This window comes from Phyllobates terribilis, unplaced genomic scaffold (assembly GCF_046119375.1).
Source record: "Phyllobates terribilis strain yellow unplaced genomic scaffold, ASM4611937v1 Scaffold_370__1_contigs__length_1879735, whole genome shotgun sequence".
In the NCBI taxonomy this organism is placed as follows: Eukaryota; Metazoa; Chordata; class Amphibia; order Anura; family Dendrobatidae; genus Phyllobates; species Phyllobates terribilis.
In genome coordinates, this window is record NW_027363130.1 from 111,564 (window position 1) to 134,994 (window position 23,431).

At 45.7% G+C, this 23,431-nt stretch overlaps 1 protein-coding gene across 1 annotated transcript in view; it reads right to left on the bottom strand.

Moving 5' to 3' along the window:
* Window positions 1–2,210: 2,210 nt before the first annotated feature.
* Window positions 2,211–23,431, bottom strand: part of LOC141223152 (uncharacterized) — a 30,080-nt gene continuing 8,859 nt past the window's right edge. The window contains exons 3-4 of the mRNA XM_073666778.1: window positions 3,384–4,261; window positions 2,211–3,214 (exon numbers count right to left, since the gene is read on the bottom strand). Coding sequence (XP_073522879.1) covers window positions 2,323–3,214; window positions 3,384–4,261 — 1,770 coding nt within the window. The 3' untranslated portion in view covers window positions 2,211–2,322. The remainder of the gene's footprint in view (window positions 3,215–3,383; window positions 4,262–23,431) is intronic.

A 23,431-nucleotide genomic window follows, 5' to 3' on the forward strand; every position in this document is an offset into this window, starting at 1 on the left:
GTGTGCACCACCAAAATAGTCATGTTAGGTAGAGGAAAGGTGAAGTAGGAGAATTGTGGATATATAGAAATATTTAAAATGTATAAACTTTATTAATTTATTAAAATACTTTTAAACACAAAATTTCTCATGCATCAATAGATGCATATAAGGTAACCATCTATTGGAGTATAAAGATGGTACCCACTAATAAATCTGGCTCCTCGGTGTTATAAGAGATATGATCGCTTGGCAATGAGGTTTTCCTCCTGCTAATGATTTCAAATGGTGCCGGCTCAGCTATAACAAGTACAAATACACACACTGTGCAATTCATTATGGACAACTACGGGATTGGGCAGAGAGTGAGTGATGATAGTTGATATCTATCACTGCCATAATATCAGTAACCGCTAGATAAATGTCAGCTTATGTATACATGTTAATCAGGTGGTGAATAGTCGTGCCCCAAGGCAGACTCATACAAGATAGTGGTATAAAATATTTTGCCATGATAGTGTTATGGTTAATTTTTAATACCTATATATTATTAATTAGATAAAACAATTCTGATTCATGAGGCCTCTGCTTGAGTGTTTTAAGACATACATTGTGAAATGTCTGACTAAGATACTGGTTTCCTGTGAAAGTCTCTGAGAAGATTTTACGTTGGGTCAAGGGAAATGTATTTGTTACTGATAAGCTATTTTGGTTGTCTGTTCAGTTGTATACAAAAACGAAGTTCCGCTTTTTTGTCTAGCTAATAAATTGGTGAGTCTAGGTTGCCACACCAGAAGACTCTACTTGCTGACAATGAATGTCACATGTATTCTGTCTCTCTCCCTTCATCGATGAAGTACCTTAATTTGAATCTCGCTGGCAACGTGAAGACCCTTTGCTGTCTAAACCAAAGTTCTCCTTAAACCAAAGAGGGTCTCCATAACATCAGTAACTTTCTTTGTCCCGTCCATTCCTTGCCAACTGTGATTTTTCATCCAAGCATTGAGAGATGAGCTGAAAGCAGACAATGTTTTCTATAGAATGGCAGACATGGGTGTTGTCCACATAGAAAGCCTCTCCTAAATCCCATGGACAAAAAAGCCGCCCTACAATCTGCCAGGACACATGTTGAAACATATGAAGCCTCCTGGGACTTTATACTCTGGAGTGATGAGACCAAAATAAATGTTTTTTTTGGAACTGATGGCTTCAAAACTTTACAACATTGAAGAGGTGAGGAATACAATGAGAATGCATGGTGTCTACAGAGAGACCTGGTGGTGGCCGTGTCCTTATGTGCGGCTGCATGAGGAGCTACATTTCATTGATGGTATCTTGAATTCACAGATGTTCTGCTCTGTAGTGACAGAGAAGATGCTGCCATCACTCTGCTCCCTTGGTAGGCCACTGTTACATTTCTGAAGAACAGGGTGACAGTGATTCAGTGGCCAAGTGTCTCCTGATCTGAACCCAACCAAACACCTATGGGGGATTCTGAAGAGACAAGTTGTCATCGCTCCATCCGGCATCCAGGCTCTAAGAGCTCGTTATTGAAAAAGAGATAAAAGATAGATATAGTATTGTCACTAACTTGTTCATTCCAGGCCTAGAAAACTTGGGGACGTCCTTTAAAATTATGGAGGCCATACAAAATAATAGATGTAGTAGCTTTTGATGTGGGGTGTACTCATTTTTTGCATCAACTAATTTGAGTAAAACTGAAGATTTTGTAATGAGAGTTATATTATTACCTTTACTTTCATGTTTTGATTACAAAAAAATGTTCTATGAAATTCAGTGTTGGCAAAATTTTAGAAATTGATCTTGTGTTCAGTGAGCTATTAAATAAAATCTAGAAAGAAGGAATTCTGCGGTGTTAGTGAAGCGCTAGAACAACTAGACAGTGGATTAGGTTATAACACACAAACCTTTTATTGTTTAGTACGCTCTCTAACGCCACGACGCGTTTCGATAGCAGACGCTATCTTCCTCAGGTAGATTCATTCATTGTGGAATGCCCACTTCGGTCACACGGTCCTGGTCATGTGACCGCTGAAGCAGACAGAAGCTCCCTACAACAGTTCCTGCCAAGTTGTGATCATCTTACAGACTCCCACCTGGAAGCGTTTTCCCTTGTTGTGCGGGGCTCCTTTGCACAACAGGACCAGGTGAGTGGTCACTACATCTCCCCCTTCATTTCCCCCCCCCCAAACCTCAGGCTCTTCACCACTGGCGCTCCTACTGTTTTTGTTTTCCATTAAACAAAATCTTACTCATCAAAGTGGGTGTACTCATTTATGGTGAACAATGTTTATTAAACTTTATAAAACACAGTGAACATAATTATACTTTCTTTCCCATATGACTTCTCTCATGTTTTACAAGGTGTGATTTATGTATAAAAGATTTCCCACATTCTGAACATGAATACGGCTTCTCTCCTGTGTGACTTCTCTCATGCTGCACAAGATAAGGTTTTTTTGTAAAGCATTTCTCACAGAATGAACATGAATACGGCTTTTCTCCTGTGTGAATTTTGTGATGTTTAACAAGATCTGATTTATTTGCAAAGCATCTTCCACATGCTAAACATGAAAAAAGTTTTTCTCTTGTGTGAATTCTCTGATGTGTAATAAGATCCCCTTTATGATTGAAGGACTTCCCACATTCTGAATAAAAAAATGGCTTTTCTCCTGTATGAATTCTCTTATGAACAGAAAGACTTGATTTACGCATAAAAGATTTCCCACATTCTGAACATGAATACGGCTTCTCTCCTGTGTGAGTTCTCTGATGTCTAACAAGATCTGATTTACCTGTAAAGCATTTTCCACATTCTAAACATGAAAACGGTTTCTCCCCGGTGTGAATTCTTTGATGTAAAACCAGCTCTGATTTACTTTTAAAACATTTCTCACATTCTGAACAAGAAAATGGCTTTTCTCCTGTATGAATTCTCTTATGAGTAGAAAGATTTGATTTACGCATAAAAGATTTCCCGCATTCTGAACATGAATACGGCTGCTCTCCTGTGTGAATTTTCTCGTGTGTCACAAGTTTTGATTTCTCTGTAAAGCATTTCCCACATTCTGGACATGAATACGGCTTTTCTCCTGTGTGAATTCTCTGATGTTTAACAAGATCTGATTTATAACTAAAACACTTCCCACATTCTGAACATGAATATGGCGACTCTCCAGTATGAATGCTCTGATGTTTACTAAGATGCCCTTTAGCTGTGAAGGTCTTCCCACATAGTGAACACAAAAATGGTTTTTCTCCTGTGTGAATTCTCTGATGTGTTATAAGACTCCCTTTATTTGTGAAGGACTTCTCACATAAGGAACATGAAAATGTTTTTTTCTCCTGTGTGATTTCTCTGATGTGTAATAAGATTCCCTTTATTTCTAAAGCATTTCCCACATTCTGAACACGAATATGGCTTCTCTCCTGTGTGAATTCGCTGATGTGGAATAAGACTCCTTTTATCTGTAAAGGACTTCCCACATTCTGAACATGAATATGGCTTCTCTCCTGTGTGAATTTTCTGATGTGTAATAAGACTCCCTTTAAATGTAAAGCATTTCCCACATTCCGAACATGAATACGGCTTCTCTCCTGTGTGAATTCTCTGATGTATAATAAGACTCCCTTTAAATGTAAAGCATTTCCCACATTCTGAACATGAATACGGCGTTTCTCCTGTGTGAATTCTCTGATGTATAACAAACTGTGATTTATCTGGAAAGCACCTTCTACATTGTAAACATGAAAAAGGTTTTTCCCCTGTGTGAATTCTTTGATGTTTAACAAGATCTGATTTACTTCCAAAACATTTCCCACATTCTGAACATGAATATGGCTTCTCTCCTGTATGAATTCTCTGATGGTTAATAAGACTAAAGTTATTTGTGAACGACTTTCCACATTCTGAACATGAATACGGCTTTTCTCCTGTGTGAATTCTCTGATGTATAACAAACTGTGATTTATCTGGAAAGCACCTTCTACATTGTAAACATGAAAAAGGTTTTTCCCCGGTGTGAATTCTTTGATGTTTAACAAGGTTTGATTTACTTCTACAACATTTCCCACATTCTGAACATGAATATGGCTTCTCTCCTGTATGAATTCTCTGATGTGTAATAAGATCCCCTTTATGTTTAAAGGCCTTCCCACATTCCGAACATGAAAATGGCTTTTCTCCTGTGTGAATTCTCTCATGTATAACAAATTGTGATTTATATGTAAAGCATTTCCCACATTCTGAACAGGAGTATGGCTTTTTTCCTTTGTGTTTTCTGCGTGTTAAAAAATTTGAGCTTTTTGGAAATTGCTTGTCACACTGAAATCTTGAATCTACTTTGCCACCTGGACTTTTGGTAATAATGTGAGATTGTTCAGGAGATGATTCCTCATGATTAGGACGATTATAAGAAAGTGAAGTGCTGTGAAGTCCAGGAGGTGCAGGAAGGGTGATGAGGTTTTCTCCATTAGAGTGCTTCATGATATCTTCTTTTTTACAATTTAGTGATGAACCGTTATTCTCACAAGGATTTCCTATCAGGATGAAAGATAAATTAGATATGAGTTTTTTCTTCAACACAAAAGAGATTTCTGAATGTATTTTCTGGATCTCACAATGAAGACCCTCGTCAGTGAAAGTACCGGGAATAAGGAGGACAACTACATGCCATAACATTAACACAATGACGGGTAAAGTGAATGACACTTATAAACTGGTGACATTGGCACAAGTCAGGGGTGGCAGAGATTAGACAGCAAATAGTTCTTTAAGTGGTAATTACTGATGGCAGGTTCCCTTAATGTACCTCCGGTGCCATTTCACTCTCTCAAGCTTCGTATCTTGCCCTCAGTGTAGAAAAGTGTCCACGTAATTAAAGAAGTTGTCCACTACTATTAAAAATGCCCCCAATGTAATTAACCCATTGAGAGAAGGTTTTTTCTAATTACCTAGCTTTGTCTTTATTGGCTGTGAGCGGCGCTATCGCTAGCCACTCACCGGCATCACACGACCCCCGGCTACAGCCGGCTCTTGCTTCCCCTGATGTCACGTCAAGTGAGGCGTGACTCGGTGATGCGATCCCCGCGGTGGACGCCGGGCTGTGGGTGGGGTTTCCCCGCGCGTCACACCCAGCATCCACCGCGCACTTTCCCAATGAATACAAGGTAATTGTGATTCACAAAATGTTATACAATTGAACGGTGAAGAAAAAAAAATTACATTTTTACAGCTATAATATTATTTTAGCCCCAGATTTTACATTTTCACAAAGGAAAATGGGTAAAAATGACCACATAATTTGTTATACAATTTCTGCTGAACGGGGCAATACCCCATATGTGGCTGTACTGTACTGCTTAGCCACATGGCGAGACTCGGGAGGGAAGGAGCGCTATTTGACTCTTGGAGAACAAACTTTAGTAGAACAGTTTGCAGACTCCATATACAGAGCCCCAAAGTGGCAGAAGAGCAGAATCCCCCCTCAAGTGACACCAGTTTGCAAACTACACCCCTATGGAAATGTATCTATAGGTGTAGTGATGAATTTGACTCCATGGGTGCTTTCCAGAAACGAGCAGTAATGGATGTTGTGAAGTGAAAATGCAAATATTTCATTATAGTGGTCAGTACATTGTAGTGTCCGGTACATTGCAGTGCCCTTACGTTGTAGCGCCCAGTACATGATTCCCAGCTAGTGCTTTCTGGAGAAATAAATTGGCTCTCCCCGCTACAGTAATGCCAAACATGTGGATGCTAACTGCACACGGTGGGGCCCAGGAGGAGGGGGCATTTGGATTTGGGAGCGCAGATGTCACTGGATTTCTTTAAGTGGGAGCCAAGTCACTTTTCCAGAGCCTTTGTGCTACCAGTAATATGGACACCCCCTATATTACTGTTTACAGATGATGAACCTGAGTGGGGACTTGTTTTTTGTGGGTTGAGTAGAAGCTCTTAATGGTGGCATTTTGGGGTACAGAACATTTTGGATCATATTTATCCTGTGCTGTACGCTGAACACTTACAGTGGGTACGGGAAGTATTCAGACCCCTTTACATTTTTCACTCTTTGTTTCATTGCAGCCATTTAGTAAATTCTAAAAAGTTCCTTTATTTTTCTCATTAAAGTACACTCTGCACCCCATCACATGGTCATAAGTATTCAAATCCTTCGCTCAGACACTCATATTTAAGTCACATGCTGTCCATTTCCTTGTGATCCTCCTTGAGATGGTTCTACTCCTTCATTGGAGTCCAGCTGAGTTTAATTAAACTTATAGGACTTGATTTTGAAAGACACACACCTGTCTATATAAGACCTTACAGCTCACAGTGCATGTCAGACCAAATGAGAATCATCAGCTCAAAGGAACTGCCCAAGGAGCTCAGAGACAGAATTGTGGCAAGGCACAGATCTGGCCAAGGTTTCAAAAGAATTTCGGCATTAATCAAGGCTCCTAAGAGCACAGTGGCCTCCATAATCCTTAAATGGAAGAAGTTTGGGACCACCAGAAGTCTTCCTAGACCTGGCCGTCCAGCCAAACTGAGCAATCGTGGGAGAAGAGCCTTGGTAGGAGAGGTAAAGAAAAACCCCAAGATCACTGTGGCTGAGCTCCAGCGATGCAGTAGGGAGAAAGCTCACAAAAGTCAACGATCACTGCAGCCCTCCACCAGTCGGGCCTTTATGGCAGAGTGGCCAGATGGAAGGATCTACTCAGTGCAAGACATATGAAAGCCCGCATAGAGTTTGCTCAAAAACACATGAAGGACTCACAGATTATGAGAAATAAGATTCTCTGGTCTGATGAGACGAAGATAGAACTTTTTGGTGATAATTCTAAGCGGTATGTGTGGAGAAAACCTGGCACTGCTCATGACCTGCCCAATACAATCCCTACAGTGAAACATGGTGGAGGCAGCATCATGCTATGGGGGTATTTTTCAGCTGCAGAGACAGGATGACTGGTTGCAATTGAAGGAAACACGAAAGCAGCCAAGTACAGAGATATCCTGGATGAAAACCTCTTCCAGAGTGCTCTGGAGCTCAGACTTGGCCGAAGGTTCACCTTCCAACAAGACAGTGACCCTAAGCACACAGCTAAAATGACAAAGGAGTGGCTTCAGAACAACTCTGTGACCATTCTTGACTGGCCCAGCCAGAGCCCTGACCTAAACCCAATTGAGCATCTCTGGAGAGACCTGAAAATGGCTGTCCACCAACGTTCACCATCCAACCTGATGGAACTGGAGAGGATCTGTAAGGAAGAATGGCAGAGGATCCCCAAATCCAGGGGTGAAAAACTTGTTGCATCATTCCCAAGAAGACTCATGGCTGTACTAGCTCAAAAGGGGCTTTTACTCAACACTGAGTAAAGGGTCTGAATACTTATGACCATGTGATATTTCAGTTTTTCTTTTTTAATAAATTTGCAAAATTTTCTACATTTCTTGTTTTTTTCAGTCAAGATGGGGTGCAGAGTGGACTATAATGAGAAAAAAATAAACTTTTTAGAACTTACCGAATAGCTGCAATGAAACAAAGAGTGAAAAATGTAAAGGGGTCTGAATACTTTCCGTACCCACTGTACATCGGGGTTTCCATCTAAATCTACAAAATACATGATTCAGATGACACCCCCGAGGGATCCATTCAGAATAATGAGGCAGCAGAGTTACACCGGACTCCGTCTAGCCTCTGGTCGACTGCGCTTTTATGCACGCTGAAAAAGATGGACATCACTGGATCATAGGCCAGACGGCGTCCACAGCGCCTCATTATACGGAATCTTCCCCCGGGGTTCTGTCCGAATCGCAAGCTCAGTCATTTATATGGCAGCATGAGACTTGTGTAAGAATAATACGAAAATAAAAGATGGAAGTAATATTAAAAAACACAATTAGGAAAATTAAAAATGTGCTTCTTAAATCATTAAGAAGAGGTGTGAATGCGGCCCAGTTATTCATCGGTGCGCAACCGCACTCTGTACAAGAGCAGCCGCGCCATCACCGGACGCTTCTGCTGTGATGTGGACGGCGGATAAAGCTTCACTGCACCGGAGACTTCATACAATATCACACACCGGTCATCGTCACACGCCGCTAATCATAGTCACATGCCAATCATCATCGTCATACGCCAGTCATCATCATCACACGCCGCTAATCATAGTCACATGCCAATCATCATCATCATACGCCAGTCATCATAATCACACGCCGCTAATCATAATCACATGCCAATCATCATCGTCATACGCCAGTCATCATCATCATCACACGCCGCTAATCATAGTCACATGCCAATCATCATCATCATACGCCAGTCATCATCATCACACGCCACTAATCATAGTCACATGCCAATCATCGTCATACGCCAGTCATCATCATCATCACACGCCGCTAATCATAGTCACATGCCAATCATCATCATGATACGCCAGTCATCATCATCACACGCCGCTAATCATAGTCACATGCCAATCATCATCGTCATACGCCAGTCATCATCATCACACGCCGCTAATCATAGTCACATGCCAATCATCATCATCATACGCCAGTCATCATCATCACACGCCGCTAATCATAGTCACATGCCAATCATCGTCATACGCCAGTCATCATCATCACACGCCGCTAATCATAGTCACATGCCAATCATCATCATCATACGCCGCTAATCATAGTCACATGCCAATCATCATCATCATATGCCAGTCATCATCATCACACGCCACTAATCATAGTCACATGCCAATCATCATCGTCATACGCCAGTCATCATCATCACACGCCGCTAATCATAGTCACATGCCAATCATCATTGTCATACGCCAGTCATCATCATCATCACACGCCGCTAATCATAGTCACATGCCAATCATCATCATCACACGCCGCTAATAATAGTCACATGCCAATCATCATCATCATACGCCAGTCATCATCATCACACGCCGCTAATCATAGTCACATGCCAATCATCATCGTCATACGCCAGTCATCATCATCACACGCCGCTAATCATAGTCACATGCCAATCATCATCATCATACGCCGCTAATCATAGTCACATGCCAATCATCATCATCATACGCCAGTCATCATCATCATCACACGCCGCTAATCATAGTTACATGCCAATCATCATCATCATACGCCAGTCATCATCATCACACGCCGCTAATCATAGTCACATGCCAATCATCATCGTCATACGCCAGTCATCATCATCACACGTCACTAATCATAGTCACATGCCAATCATCATCGTCATACGCCAGTCATCATCATCACACGCCGCTAATCATAGTCACATGCCAATCGTCATCGTCATACGCCAGTCATCATCATCACACGCCGCTAATCATAGTCACATGCCAATCATCATCGTCATACGCCAGTCATGATCATCACACACCGCTAATCATCATCATCACACGCCGGTCATCATCATCATCACACGCCGGACATTATTACACACCTGTGGAAACATCTACAGGAATCTCCTCCTTCCCGTCACTCACACACGGCTGATCCTCCCTCGTCATCGCTTCTTCTTCTGTCTCGTCCTTCACTTTATTCTTAGTCGGATCTTCCTCCTGATATATCAGATGTAACAATCAGCACAATACAAGAAGCCACCAAAATCTGTGACATCTATGACCTCGATCAGAAATGTCCCCCCATATACAGATCCGGTACAGGGCTCAGCACCGTCTACCTGATGATCCTCCGGGATGTTGTGATTCTCCTCTGGACAGTCCTGGGGATACAGAGGACGGGGACATCTCTCTGGTGGATTTCTTTCCATGAGTCCATCTGTAGGAAACACATAGTGACAGAATACAGTGACATGTAAAAGTTTGGGCACCAATGGTCAAAATTACTGTTATTGTGAACAGTTAAGTTGAAGATGAAATAATCTCTAAACGGCCTAAAGTTACAGATGACATTTCCTTTGTATTTAAGGCAAAACAATAAATAATAAACTATATATATTTTCATCTTTTACATTTAAAAAAAAATTCAATAAGGCAAAATGGGCAAATGCAAAAGTTTTGGCACCCGGCAAGGTTAGTAGCTAGTAGCGCCCCCTTCTGAAAGTATCACAGCTTGTAAATGCTTTTTGTAGCCAGACAATAGTCTTTCAATTCTTGTTTGAGGGATTTTCATTCATTCTTCTTTGGAGAATTCTTCCAGTTCTGTGAGATTCTTGGGTCGTCTTGCATCGTCTGCTATTTTGAGGTCTAGCCACAGATTTTCAATGATGTTCAGATCAGGGGACTGTGAGGGCCATTGTAAAACCTTCAGCTTGCGCCTTTTGAGGTCGTCTATTGTGGATTTTGACATGTGTTTAGTATAGTATCATTATCCATTTGTAGAAGCCATCCTCTTTTTACCTCCAGCTTTTTTGCAGATGGTATTATGTATGTATCAAGAATTTGCTGAAATTTCATGGAATCCATTCTTCCCTCTAACCGTTCCCTGTGCCATTGGCTGCAACACAACCCCAAAGCAGGATTGATCCACCACCATGTTCTTTTACTAAAATTCTGTGCCCTTTTTTCTCCACACAACTTTGATCATTGCTCTATTTTAACCTCATCGGTCCACAAGACTTGTTTACAAAATGCATCAGACCTTCTTAGATGTACTTTTGCATACTTCTGACGCTGAATTTTATGGTGAGGTCGCAGGAGAGGTTTTCTTCTGATGACTCTTCCATGAAGGCCATATTTGTGCAGGTGTCTCTGAAGAGTACAACAATGTTCCACAACTTCAGAGTCTGCTAAATCTTTCTGAAGGTCATTTTCAGTCAAGTGGGGGTTCTGATTTGCCTCTCTAGCAATCCTACTGAAAATTTGCTTGGTCTTCCAGACCTTATCTTGACCTCCACTGTTTCTGTTAACTACCATTTCTTTATTACATTTTGAACCAAGGAAAGGGCAACTTGAAAATGCTTTGCTCATAGCTTTCTCTTGCTTTCTGGGCCTCCACCATTTTTAGAGTGCTAGACAGCGGATTAGAAGAAGCCCTGGCTGCGGTTATTTTGGCACAATGTTAGAGTAAGCTGTGTTTTTATAAAGCTGGAAATTTGCATCACCTGGCCTTTCCTAACGATGATAGTGAACGAGCCATAACCCTAACAGGCTAAGTAAGATCTGAATCATTGGTCAAAGTTATCTGAGCACACAAATGTCCAAGGGTAATACAAAGGAAATGTGTCATCTTTAACTTTAGGTCTTTTAGAGATCATTTCATCTTTAACTTGCTTAACTGGTCACAATAACAGGAATTTGGCCAGGGGTGCCCAAACTTTTACATTCCACTGTAGATTGTGTCATGCAATGATGGAAGTAGTAGTAGATGACCACAGAACAGACATGACAGTCTCCCCTCCTCACCCTGCTGATCGGCCCATATTGCGGTCGCCTCTTGTGCTCCATGTATAACCTCAACCTTAATATCAATCAGATCTTCACCCTAAAAAGAAAAATGTAAGATGAGCTCAGGTCCCATCACTTCATGGTCAGATGTTGTGGGGACTTCAGTGTCATCTACCTGATGATCCTCCGGGATGTTGTGAATCTCCTCTGGACAGTCCTGGGGATACAGAGGACGGGGACATCTCTCTGGTGGATTTCTCCTCCTGGATCCATCTGTGGAGACACAGAGACTGAATACATGACCTGCCGTGTATCTGTCTATATATGAGACTCGTCTCTCAGAACCAGTAATTCTATGTTTATGTATCAGGGAATAAATTACATTGTTGTGGTCCTCACCCCCGGTACCGAGGTCCCAGCACATTGTGGCCTCAAGTATGAAGTGATAATCAGCGAGGCCAAAGCCTAATGCCCTGCACTCGGAGGATGAGGACCCTGAGGAGAGGGACAGAGAAGACCCTCGTCAGTCAGATGGAGGAGCCGTACTAAAAAACACAACTTCTCCAAGTTTCGTCTCCAGGGATGGAACCACAGAGGAGCTGGAGAAAGCTCCACATTTCTATCCATCGGTTTCTTCTCTCCTAATTCACCGTTATGGAGATTGGGGGAAGGACGGTGACCATTTACCAGTGATTGTATTTTTGAGAGCTCATGATGTCACCATGAGGACACGGCCTCCCTCCTGGAAAGGATCCTCTGGGATCACTGAGAGGAGAGAACCTGACTTCCTCCTATTAAAAGACGGGTTACCGCATTTTTCTTCTTCTTTAAATAGAGATAAATCTCAACATTCGCCTCGGTATAAACACTAAAATAGGCAGCAAATGTAGCGTTTGTCTCTAAAGGAGGAAAAAAGGGCACATGTACGACTAACGTACGAAGTCACAGAACCCGGAAGGACGGTGTTGTGGGGAGCACCCGGTACACAGCGGTTAGTGCCCATCACTGTGTAGAAAGGACAACTAGAGAGCCGGCACCGGGGTCATGGGCGTTTACTGATGCACACGGGGAGCCAAGGAGAGATTGTCTGGTCAGACTCCACAGAAAAGCTCCATAATACATATTCTACTGAACAAACATCCCTGTAAGGGAGACTTACACTTTTTATTATCACCAGACCAGGATCTCAGATTGAAGTCCCCATTATTTTTGCTTTGTCTCCCAAAATTAGAACAAATGTTTTTGTTTTATAAAAATAAATCTACCTATCTAATCTATCTACATACATATACACACACACATATATATATTATTATTTGGCAAAATAAAGTATTATTATTTGGCATTTTCAAGTCAGGATTTATTGCACATGGTAAACGCCAAAAGAAAAAAACACATCAGAAACACCTCCCCAAAACTGCAATGAAAAAACAATGATCAAAAAAAGTCACCAATAAAAAGGTCAGCGGCCATTCAAGAAGAGAAGCCCTCACACAGCTCCGATAACGGAAGATAAAGTGATGGGTGTCAGGAACAGTTCTGAAAATGGCAGCAACGTCGTTCTTACCACCCAATAAATGCTGAGAAACAAAACCCAAAAAGCCAGAAGCCCGACCACGACTGATGACGACATGGAGCCGGCACCGATTCAGAGGGACGGACGAGCGACAGCGGATTAGGGGGAAAATCATCAGTAAATTAACCCCGACTCTGCTGAGTAACAATCCACGACAGACTCAGGTACCGAAAGATCTCACAGGAGAGAACGGACAGAAGCACTGGGACATCTGCAGACAAAATGTGACCGATGCTCTAAGGAAGGTGAAAGATTCTGAAAGAAGCCGCCGAGGACGAAGACTCAAGACTGATGAAGACGACAGTGGAGAAACCGCGACTCACAGATCAGAAGAGAAGAATCAGGGAATGAAAGCTGTGAGAAAATGTAGAGAAAACCAGAGCAAGTCTGGAGAAAAATCATCTATTATAGGACGAGGCCGAGAGACGTCATCACATCCCCCGGAGCCAACAAGAGTCTCCTCTCACCTGGTGATGTCAGAGGCCGGAGCTCCTCCATCATCACCTCCTGGTACCGATCCTGGTGTCCTTCTAGATACTCCCACTCCTCCATGGAGAGATAGACAGCGACGTCCTGACACCTTATAGGAACCTGACAACAACGACACCGTCACCACCCAGAATCCTCCAGTGCTGCCCTGTATAATGTCCCAGCAGTCACCTCTCCGCTCATCACCCAGAATCCTCCAGTGCTGTCCTGTATAATGTCCCAGCAGTCACCTCTCCAGTCATCACCCAGAATCCTCCAGTGCTGTCCTGTATAATGTCCCAGCAGTCACCTCTCCGGTCATCACCCAGAATCCTCCAGTGCTGTCCTGTATAATGTCCCAGCAGTCACCTCTCCGCTCATCACCCAGAATCCTCCAGTGCTGTCCTGTATAATGTCCCAGCAGTCATCTCTCCGCTCATCACCCAGAATCCTCCAGTACTGTCCTGTATAATGTCCCAGCAGTCACCTCTCCGGTCATCACCCAGAATCCTCCAGTGCTGTCCTGTATAATGTCCCAGCAGTCACCTCTCCGGTCATCACCCAGAATCCTTCAGTGCTGTCCTGTATAATGTCCCAGCAGTCACCTCTCCGGTCATCACCCAGAAACCTCCAGTGCCGTCCAGTATAATGTCCCAGCAGTCACCTCTCCGGTCATCACCCAAAATCCTCCAGGGCTGTCCTGTATAATGTCCCAGCAGTCACCTCTCCGGTCATCACCCAGAATCCTCCAGTGCTGTCCTGTATAATGTCTCAGCAGTCACCTCTCCGCTCATCACCCAGAATCCTCCAGTGCTGTCCTGTATAATGTCCCAGCAGTCACCTCTCCTATCATCACCCGGAATCCTCCAGTGCCGTCCTGTATAATGTCCCAGCAGTCACCTCTCCGCTCATCACCCAGAATCCTCCAGTGCTGTCCTGTATAATGTCCCAGCAGTCACCTCTCCGCTCAGCAGCTCAATCATCTTGTTGCTGAGCTCTAGGATCTTCTTCTTCTTCCTCTCATGTATCGGGAGGTGAGGGGGAGGCTTTGTGATGGGGTCCGGGCTCCGCCCTCCTGACTCCTGGAGATGGATGATGGGAGTCACACCCTCCCCAGGTGTCTTCCTCACTATTGTGTAATCCTGTGTATGGAGAGAGACACTTAGGGAGAAGAATTCCTTCCCGACTCCAGATCTGACAATCAGTAGAAATCCCGGGATCAATAACCGTCTCCAGTAATCTGGGGCCATAACCTGGATTATTATTACACTCAGGACAGACATCCAGGCCCCTCTACAGCTCTTATAGGGAATCCCCATGACAACTCCTCCTGGCAGAGAGCTGCACACAATCACTGCTCTTACAGTAAAGAATCCTTCTCTTCCTCTTCTGGATTTCCTCTTCCCGATGTCGGACTTGTTACATAACACAATAAAGCTGATAGAAATGTAGAGGAGTTACCTCTCCGCTCAGCAGGGAGATGATCTCCAGGGTGAAGTGTAATAATCTTCTGGTGGTCTCGTCCTCGTCCATACTCGGGGTCATTCAGTAGAAGGAGGGATGAGCACTGGATCAGCTGGAGGGATCTCGTCCTGCCGGCGTCTTCATGATAAAGGAGAAGATGGAGATCACAGGGGACGATATAACGACAATCACTGAATTCTGCCCCAAATATCTGACATTTATCAGGAAGAATCTGGAGGAAAAGCCACAAACTCCACCGCGACCTCCTCCGCCGATCTGACCGCTCATTATCAGCCTCGCAGAAGGACGGTCATCGTGGTAACTACACAGCCAGCGGGGGCGGTCATCGTGGTAACTACAGCGCCAGCGGGGGTCGGTCACCGTGGTAACTACACCTCCAGCGGGGGCGGTCACCGTGGCAACTACAGCGCCAGCGGGGGCGGTCATCGTGGTAACTACAGCGCCAGCGGGGGTCGGTCACCGTGGTAACTACACCTCCAGCGGGGGCGGTCACCGTGGCAACTACACCTCCAGCGGGGGCGGTCACCGTGGTAACTCCACCTCCAGCGGGGGACGGTCACCGTGGTAACTCCACCTCCAGCGGGGGACGGTCACCGTGGTAACTCCACCTCTAGCGGGGGACGGTCACCGTGGTAACTCCACCTCCAGCGGGGGACAGTCACCGTGGTAACTCCACCTCCAGCGGGGGCGGTCACCGTGGTAACTCCACCTCCAGCGGGGGATGGTCACCGTGGTAACTCCACCTCCAGCGGGGGGCGGTCACCGTGGTAACTCCATCTCCAGCGGGGGAAGGTCACCGTGGTAACTCCACCTCCAGCGGGGGACGGTCAACGTGGTAACTCCACCTCCAGCGGGGGACGGTCACCGTGGTAACTCCACCTCCAGCGGGAGACGGTCACCATGGTAACTCCACCTCCAGCGGGGGCGGTGAGGTGAGGAGGAGCCGCTGCACATCCCCCATACAACACTGAGGAGCCGCAGTCACATGGAGCAGGAGCCTCCACAGGAACAGCTCTGATCTCACCCCACACTCTCCTCTCACAGATTCACCACAAACCCTCCCTGTAATCTCACCGGAATGGCGGGAAGCGGAAACCTGCTGCTGGCTGATACCAGAGAGCAAGAGCTGCACACAACCAGGACGGAGCTGCTGCACTGAGAGCGGGAGGACCTGTGGTGACGTCACCGCCATGTGATCAGGGGGGCGGGGCTCAGGAGAGAAGTGGTGAAGGACCTGTGGTGACGTCACCGCCATGTGATCAGGGGGCGGAGCTCAGGAGAGAAGTGGTGAAGGACCTGTGGTGACGTCACCGCCATGTGATCAGGGGGCGGAGCTCAGGAGAGAAGTGGTGAAGGACCTGTGGTGACGTCACCGCCATATGATCAGGGGGCGGAGCTCAGGAGAGTAGTGGTGGAGGACCTGTGGTGACGTCACCACCATGTGATCAGGGGGCGGGGCTCAGGAGAGAAGCTGTGAAGGACCTGTGATGACGTCACCGCCATGTGATGAGGGGGTGGAGCCCAAGAGAGAGTTTGTGAAGGACCTGTGGTCACGTCACCGCCATGTGATTAGGGGGCGGAGCTCAGGAGAGATGTCGTGAAGGTCCTGTGGTGACGTCGCCGCCATGTGATCAGGGGGCGGGGCTTCGGGTGGTGATTGGCTCCGCAGTGTTTCCTCACAGACTGTAATGATTCTATAAACTATAAAGTTATTATAATGGTGAAGGAGCTGTGATGAGGCTGCGGTCATGTGACAGTGATGACGTCACCGCAGCTCCTCCCCCTCAGGGGTCATTGCCCCGCCCAGATCTGCAGATGATCCCGGCGCAGTCGCTCCTCCGGCTCCTCCTCCCTCTGACGTCACATAGTGGCCGCTTTCTCCAGTGATGAGGATTTCTCCGCTCCCGGAGGTTTTGTAAGTCCAGTAGTCTCATCAGGTCCACATCTATAGTAAGTTCATCTGTTTCCCCAGTCAGGGCTCGCTCTCACTTCAATCTGATAAAACCCCAGACTGCGTCCGTACCCAGTAATCCTCGGATTCTCTGCTCAGCGGCGTTTTGTTTTCCAGCTCCGATCGGATCGCATGCACCCATATAATCTACAGGTGCGTGTGAAACATCGCGCTGCACTCAGATACCACCCGAGTGCAGTGCGATTCCCGCCAATGCCAGCACCAGAGGAGATGGAGATAGTGATTTCCCCGTCCCCTCTGCAGCCGTGCGAGAGGATCAGAGCATGGAGCACTGACATTCGGCTCCCGCTCGCAGCAGAGCAGCAGCGAGTGTCATTAGCATATCGCATCGGGGGGTCTCGCATCGCATACCGTACGCTAGTGGGACCCCGGCCTAAGAGATACGTCTGTGTCTTGTATAGCAGAGCCGAGTTGTACAGATACCTGTCTTTACGTAGGCTCAGGTTCTTCCGGGTGCGACTCAGCCTCAGCATCCTCCCGCGCCATCTCCTCCTCTCCATGTTGTTGTGCAGAGTTCTCGGCGCCATCTTGTGATCAGGGTCTGGAGAATTTTTAATATTTTAATTATTATTTTTTTTCTCCTATTTTTTAATTTTATAAAATGTTATTAAAATGTTCTAATGCTGATAATTTAGTCGTCCGTTCAGATATTAAAATATTCACCCAATGACAAATGAAAGCAATTCTAAATCCATAACCCTTCTATGACCTGATCACTGTTAAATGATACGATGATTATTATCTTACTTGTTTTAACTTCTGCTTTCTCACTTCTCGCCCGCCCTTTAACACATTCTGTGCACTCTCTCCATATCCACCCCTCCCTTCTCCCCTCTCTCATGTATAACTCTGAAGCTCTACTGACATTTCTCACCCACTCCAAACCATCCACTACCTCCATACAGCACGCAAAATGTTCATACAAATCATTGCACCACCTGCTCTTTCTCTTTTTTCTCCTTCTCCTAGTCGCTGGCAACATCTCTCCCAACCCTGGGCCTCCGTGTGCTAGCATACACCACTCTCCTCCAGCGGCATATAGAAACCCTGCTAATCTTATTAACATTCAGTGCATGCCCTCTCCTATTGCTTTCCACTATGCTCTCTGTAACGCACGGTCTGTGTGTAACTAACTTACACTCACGATTTTTTCCTCTCTAATTCCCTTCACCTTCTGGCTATTACAGAAACCTGGATCCAGCATTCAGACACCACCGCACCTGCTGCTCTCTCGTTTAGTGGGCTGAAATTTTTGCATACCGCCAAACCTGAGAACAGACAAGGTGGAGGTGTTGGTTTGCTCCTTTCACCACAATGTGCTTTCCAGGTCATCCCCCCCAGTTCCCTCACTTATGTTTCCTTCCTTTGAAGTCCACACCGTCAGACTCTTAAAACCCTTCTCCCTGTGAGTGGCGGTTGTGTATCGCCCTCCAGGCTCCTGCCGCCAGTTACTGGATCACTTTGCCACCTGGCTTCCTCACTTTCTATCCTGTGACATCCCCATCCTCATCATGGGAGACTTTAACATCCCCATCAATGATCCCCTCTCCCAATCTGCCTCTCATCTACTTTCTCTAACCTCCTCATTCGGCCTCTCACAGGTTACTAACTCTGCTACGCATGAAGACGGGAATACTCTGGACCTGGTTTTCTCCCGTCTCTGCTCGCTGCATGACTTTACTAACTCTCCTCTCCCGCTGTCGGACCACAACCTTCTTTCCTTCTCTGTCAAGAACCGTCTCCTCACCCGGGACACCCCCACTTACCTCACTTATAGGAATATACGTACCATTAATACCCAGCAGCTTATGGACAATCTCCACACATCTTCAGCCCCCATCTCCTCCCTCTCCTGCCCGGACTTGGCATTGTCACACTACAATAATACACTGAAGAGCGCCCTAGATGAAGCAGCACCTTCTACACGCAGAAAGACCCGACACAGACAACGGCAGCTCTGGCACACAATGCAAATACGTTTTCTTCAGCGTTGCTCAAGGTGCACTGAGCATCAGTGGAGAAAATCTCTTTTAGCAGAGGACTTCATCCACTATGAATTCATGCTCAAAACCTATAACTCTGCCCTTCATCTGGCCAAACAATCCTACTTCACCACCCTCATCACTTCACTGTCCAACAATCCAAAATGACTTTTTGAAACCTTAAACTCCCTCCTGAAACCTAATGCACAGGTCCCCACCACCAACCTCAGCGGGGAGGAACTGGCCACTTATTTACTAGAAAAAATCAACCACATCCATCAGGACATCTCAGCCCAATCTCCTCAGTGCCTGGATCCCTTTACCTGCCGCACTTCAAGCTCACTAGCCATCTTTGAGCCTGTTACAGAAGAAGAAGTTACCCAGCTTCTCACTTCTTCTCGACCTATAACCTGCAACAGTGACCCCATTCCCTCACATCTCCTGCAGTCTCTCTCACCGGTGGTCACCACTCACCTGACTAAAATATTTAACCTCTCTCTTTCGTAAGGTATCTTTCCCTCCTCATTTAAACATGCCATCATAACCCCTTTACTTAAAAAGCCATCCCTGGACCAGAACCGCACTGCTAACTACAGACCTGTCTCTAATCTTCCTTTCATCTCTAAACTCCTGGAACGCTTGGTCCACTCCCGTCTAATCCGCTATCTCTCAGATAACTTTCTCCTCGACCCTCTACAATCTGGTTTCCGCTCCTTACACTCCACTGAAACTGCCCTCACCAAAGTCTCTAATGATCTACGAACAGCTAAATCCAAAGGTCACTGCTCCCTGCTGATTCTCCTGGATCTCTCTGCTGCATTTGACACTGTGGATCACCAGCTTCTCCTCACTATGCTCCACTCTATCGGCTTCAAGGACACTGTTCTCTCCTTGTTCTCCTACCTCTCTGACCGCTCCTTCACTGTATCTTTTGCTGGCTCCTCTTCCCCTCCTCATCCCCTTACTATCGGGGTCCCGCAGGGCTCAGTCCTAGGCCCCCTCCTCTTCTCTCTACACACTGCCTCTATTGGACAAACAATCAGCAGATTTGGTTTCCAGTATCATCTCTATGCTGACGACACCCAACTATACACCTCTTCACCTGACATCACCCCTACCCTAATACAAAATACCAAGGATTGACTGTGTGCTGTCTCTAACATCATGTCCTCCCTCTATCTTAAACTGAATCTCTCCAAAACTGAACTTCTTGTGTTTCTCCCCTTTACCAGCCCAACTCTACCTAACATCGAAATTACCTTGGATGGTTCAACCATAACCCCCAAGCAGCACGGCCGCTGCCTTGGAGTCATATTCGACACTAACCTTTCCTTTACTGCCTATATCCGATCACTCACTCGCTCTTGTCACCTGCATCTTAAAAACATCTCCAGAATCCTTCCTTTTCTCACCTTTGAAACTGCTAAAACTCTTACTGTCACTCTTATTCACTCTCGTCTGGACTACTGCAACTCTCTTCTGATCGGTCTCACTCTTACCAAACTTTCTCCTCTCCAATCCGTCCCGAATGCGACAGCCAATGTCGTATTTCTGTCCAGCCGCTTCACCGATGCTTCCATCTTGTGCCAGTCATTACAATGGTTACCCATTCGCTACAGGATCAAATATAAACTCATCGGTCTCACCCACAAAGCTCTCCACAGTTCTGCACCGCCTTATATCTCCTCTCTCATCTCTATCTATCGCCCTACACGTGCCCTCCGTTCTACAAATGACCTAACATCCCTCATAATCCGAACCTCGCACCTCCGTCTCCAAGACTTCTCTCATGCTGCACCAGTTCTCTGGAATGCTCTACCCCAGACGATCCGACTGATGCCTAGCCCCCATGTCTTCAAGCGCGCTTTTAAAACCCATCTCTTTAAACAAGCCGACCACCTCAACTACTCAGTAAATTAACTTTCCCCTGTCCCCTCCTTCTAAATATTATTCAGAATCTGCTCCCTACTCTTCATCTGTCTCCACACCCTCCATGCACACGATAACTGCACTCGATACTTGATTATTGCACTTATACATACGGGCTGATGACCGGATCATGCAGCTTTATATGAAAATCCCTATTTATTATAATTGTCAGACCTGAAATAACAAGCACTTTTCACCTATTGTGTCCCCCCCCATTCCCTTGTAGATTGTAAGCGTGCGAGCGGCCGGACCCTCGCTCCTAATGTAACTGTTTAAACTGTCTTACCTTGTATTGAATATATTGTCTGTACATGTCCCCGCTGAATTGTAAAGTGCTGCGGAATATGTTGGCGCTATATAAATAAAAATGATTGTTTTTTTCGCATTTCCTATATATATATTTGTGGCGATGTGTATTGGTGTAAAATTACATATTTTATTTGATAGTTAATATACTTTGTTATGGACGTTTTTTCATTTTTGTGTATATACACTGCTCAAAAAAATAAAGGGAACACTGAAATAACCCATCCTAGATCTGAATGAATGAAATATTCTCATTGAATACTTTGTTCTGTACAAAGTTGAATGTGCTGATAACAAAATCACACAAAAAGCATCAATGGAAATCACATTTATTAACCAATGGAGGCCTGGATTTGGAGTCACCCCCAAAATGAAAGTGGAAAAACACACTACAGGCTGATCCAACTTTAATGTAATGTCCTTAAAACAAGTCACAATGAGGCTCAGTATGGTGTGTGGCCTCCACGTGCCTGTATGACCTCCCTACAACACCTGGGCATGCTCCTGATGAGGCTGAGTATTGTGTGTGGCCTCCACGTGCCTGTATGACCTCCCTACAACGCCTGGGCATGCTCCTGATGAGGCTGAGTACTGTGTGTGGCCTCCACGTGCCTGTATGACTTCCCTACAATGCCTGGGCATGCTCCTGATGAGGTTGCGGATGGTCTCCTGTGGGATCTCCTCCCAGACCTGGACTAAAGCATCCGCCAACTCCTGGACAGTCTGTGGTGCAACGTGACGGTGGATGGAGCGAGACATGATGTCCCCGATGTGCTCAATCGGATTCAGGTCTGGGGAATGGGCAGGCCAGTCCATAGCTTCAATGCCTTCATCTTGCAGGAACTGTTGACACACTCCAGCCACATGAGGTCTGGCATTGTCCTGCATTAGGAGGAACCCAGGGCCAACCGCACCAGCATATGGTCTCACAAGGGGTCAGAGGATCTCATCTCGGTACCTAATGGCAGTCAGGCTACCTCTGGCGAGCACATGGAGGGCTGTGCGGCCCTCCAAGAAATGCCACCCCACACCATTACTGACCCACTGCCAAACCGGTCATGCTGAAGGATGTTGCAGGCAGCAGATCGCTCTCCACGGCGTCTCCAGACTCTGTCACGTCTGTCACATGTGCTTCGTGTGAACCTGCTTTCATCTGTGAAGAGGAGAGGGCGCCAGTGGCGACTTTGCCAATCCTGGTGTTCTGTGGCAAATGCCAAGCGTCCTGCATGGTGTTGGGCTCTGAGCACAACCCCCATCTGTGGACGTCGGGCCCTCATACCACCTTTATGGAGTCGGCTCCTAACCGTTTGTGCAGACACATGCACATTTGTGGCCTGCTGGAGGTAACTTTGCAGGGCTCTGGCAGTGCTCCTCCTTGCACAAAGGCGGAGGTAGCGGTCCTGCTGCTGGGTTGTTGCCCTCCTACGGCCCCCTCCACTCCCCTCCCCTCTCCTGGTGTACTGGCCTGTCTCCTGGTACCGCCTCCAGCCTCTGGACACTACGCTGACAGACACAGCAAACCTTCTTGCCACAGTTCGCATTGATGTGCCATCCTGGATGAGCTGCACTACCTGAGCAACTTCTGTGGGTTGTAGAGTCTGTCTCATGCTACCACGAGTGTGAAAGCACAACCAACATTCAAAAGTGACCAAAACATCAGCCAGAAAGTATTGGTACGGAGATGTGGTCTGTGGTCCCCACCTGCAGAACTACTCCTTTATTGAGGGTGTCTTGATAATTGACAATAATTTCCATCTATTGTCTATTCCATTTGCACAACAGCATGTGAAATTGATTGTCAATCAGTGTTGCTTCCTAAGTGGACAGTTTGATTTCACAGAAGTTTGATTTACTTGGAGTTATATTCTGTTGTGTAAGTGTTCCCTTTATTTTTTTGAGCAGTGTATATTTTATATAATGAGACTAATATGATTATATGACTGTTTGTGGTTTTCTTCATTTTTTATTTCATTGTGATGTCATTTCCTTGTTTTTCTTTCTATATAAATGTTGTATTTCTATGTGATTGGCCACAATTGAGAAAAGCTCTGGAGGAGCTGAAACGTTTTGCAGATTTGTGGATGTGGAATAAATGATTGACTACAGGTGAGGGCCGGGATCTCTTTCCTTTCCCCCTCCATTACTAACCTGAGGGCTTGAAGACAGCGGTGTTTTATGACAAATCACAGCTGTCATCAACCCTAACCACCATTACCCCAATCGCCACCGCACCAGGGCAATCGTGAAGAGCCGTGCAAAGCACCTGAATTGGTGCGCCATTTCTGAGGCGGCTGAGGGCTGGTATTTTTAGGCTGGGAA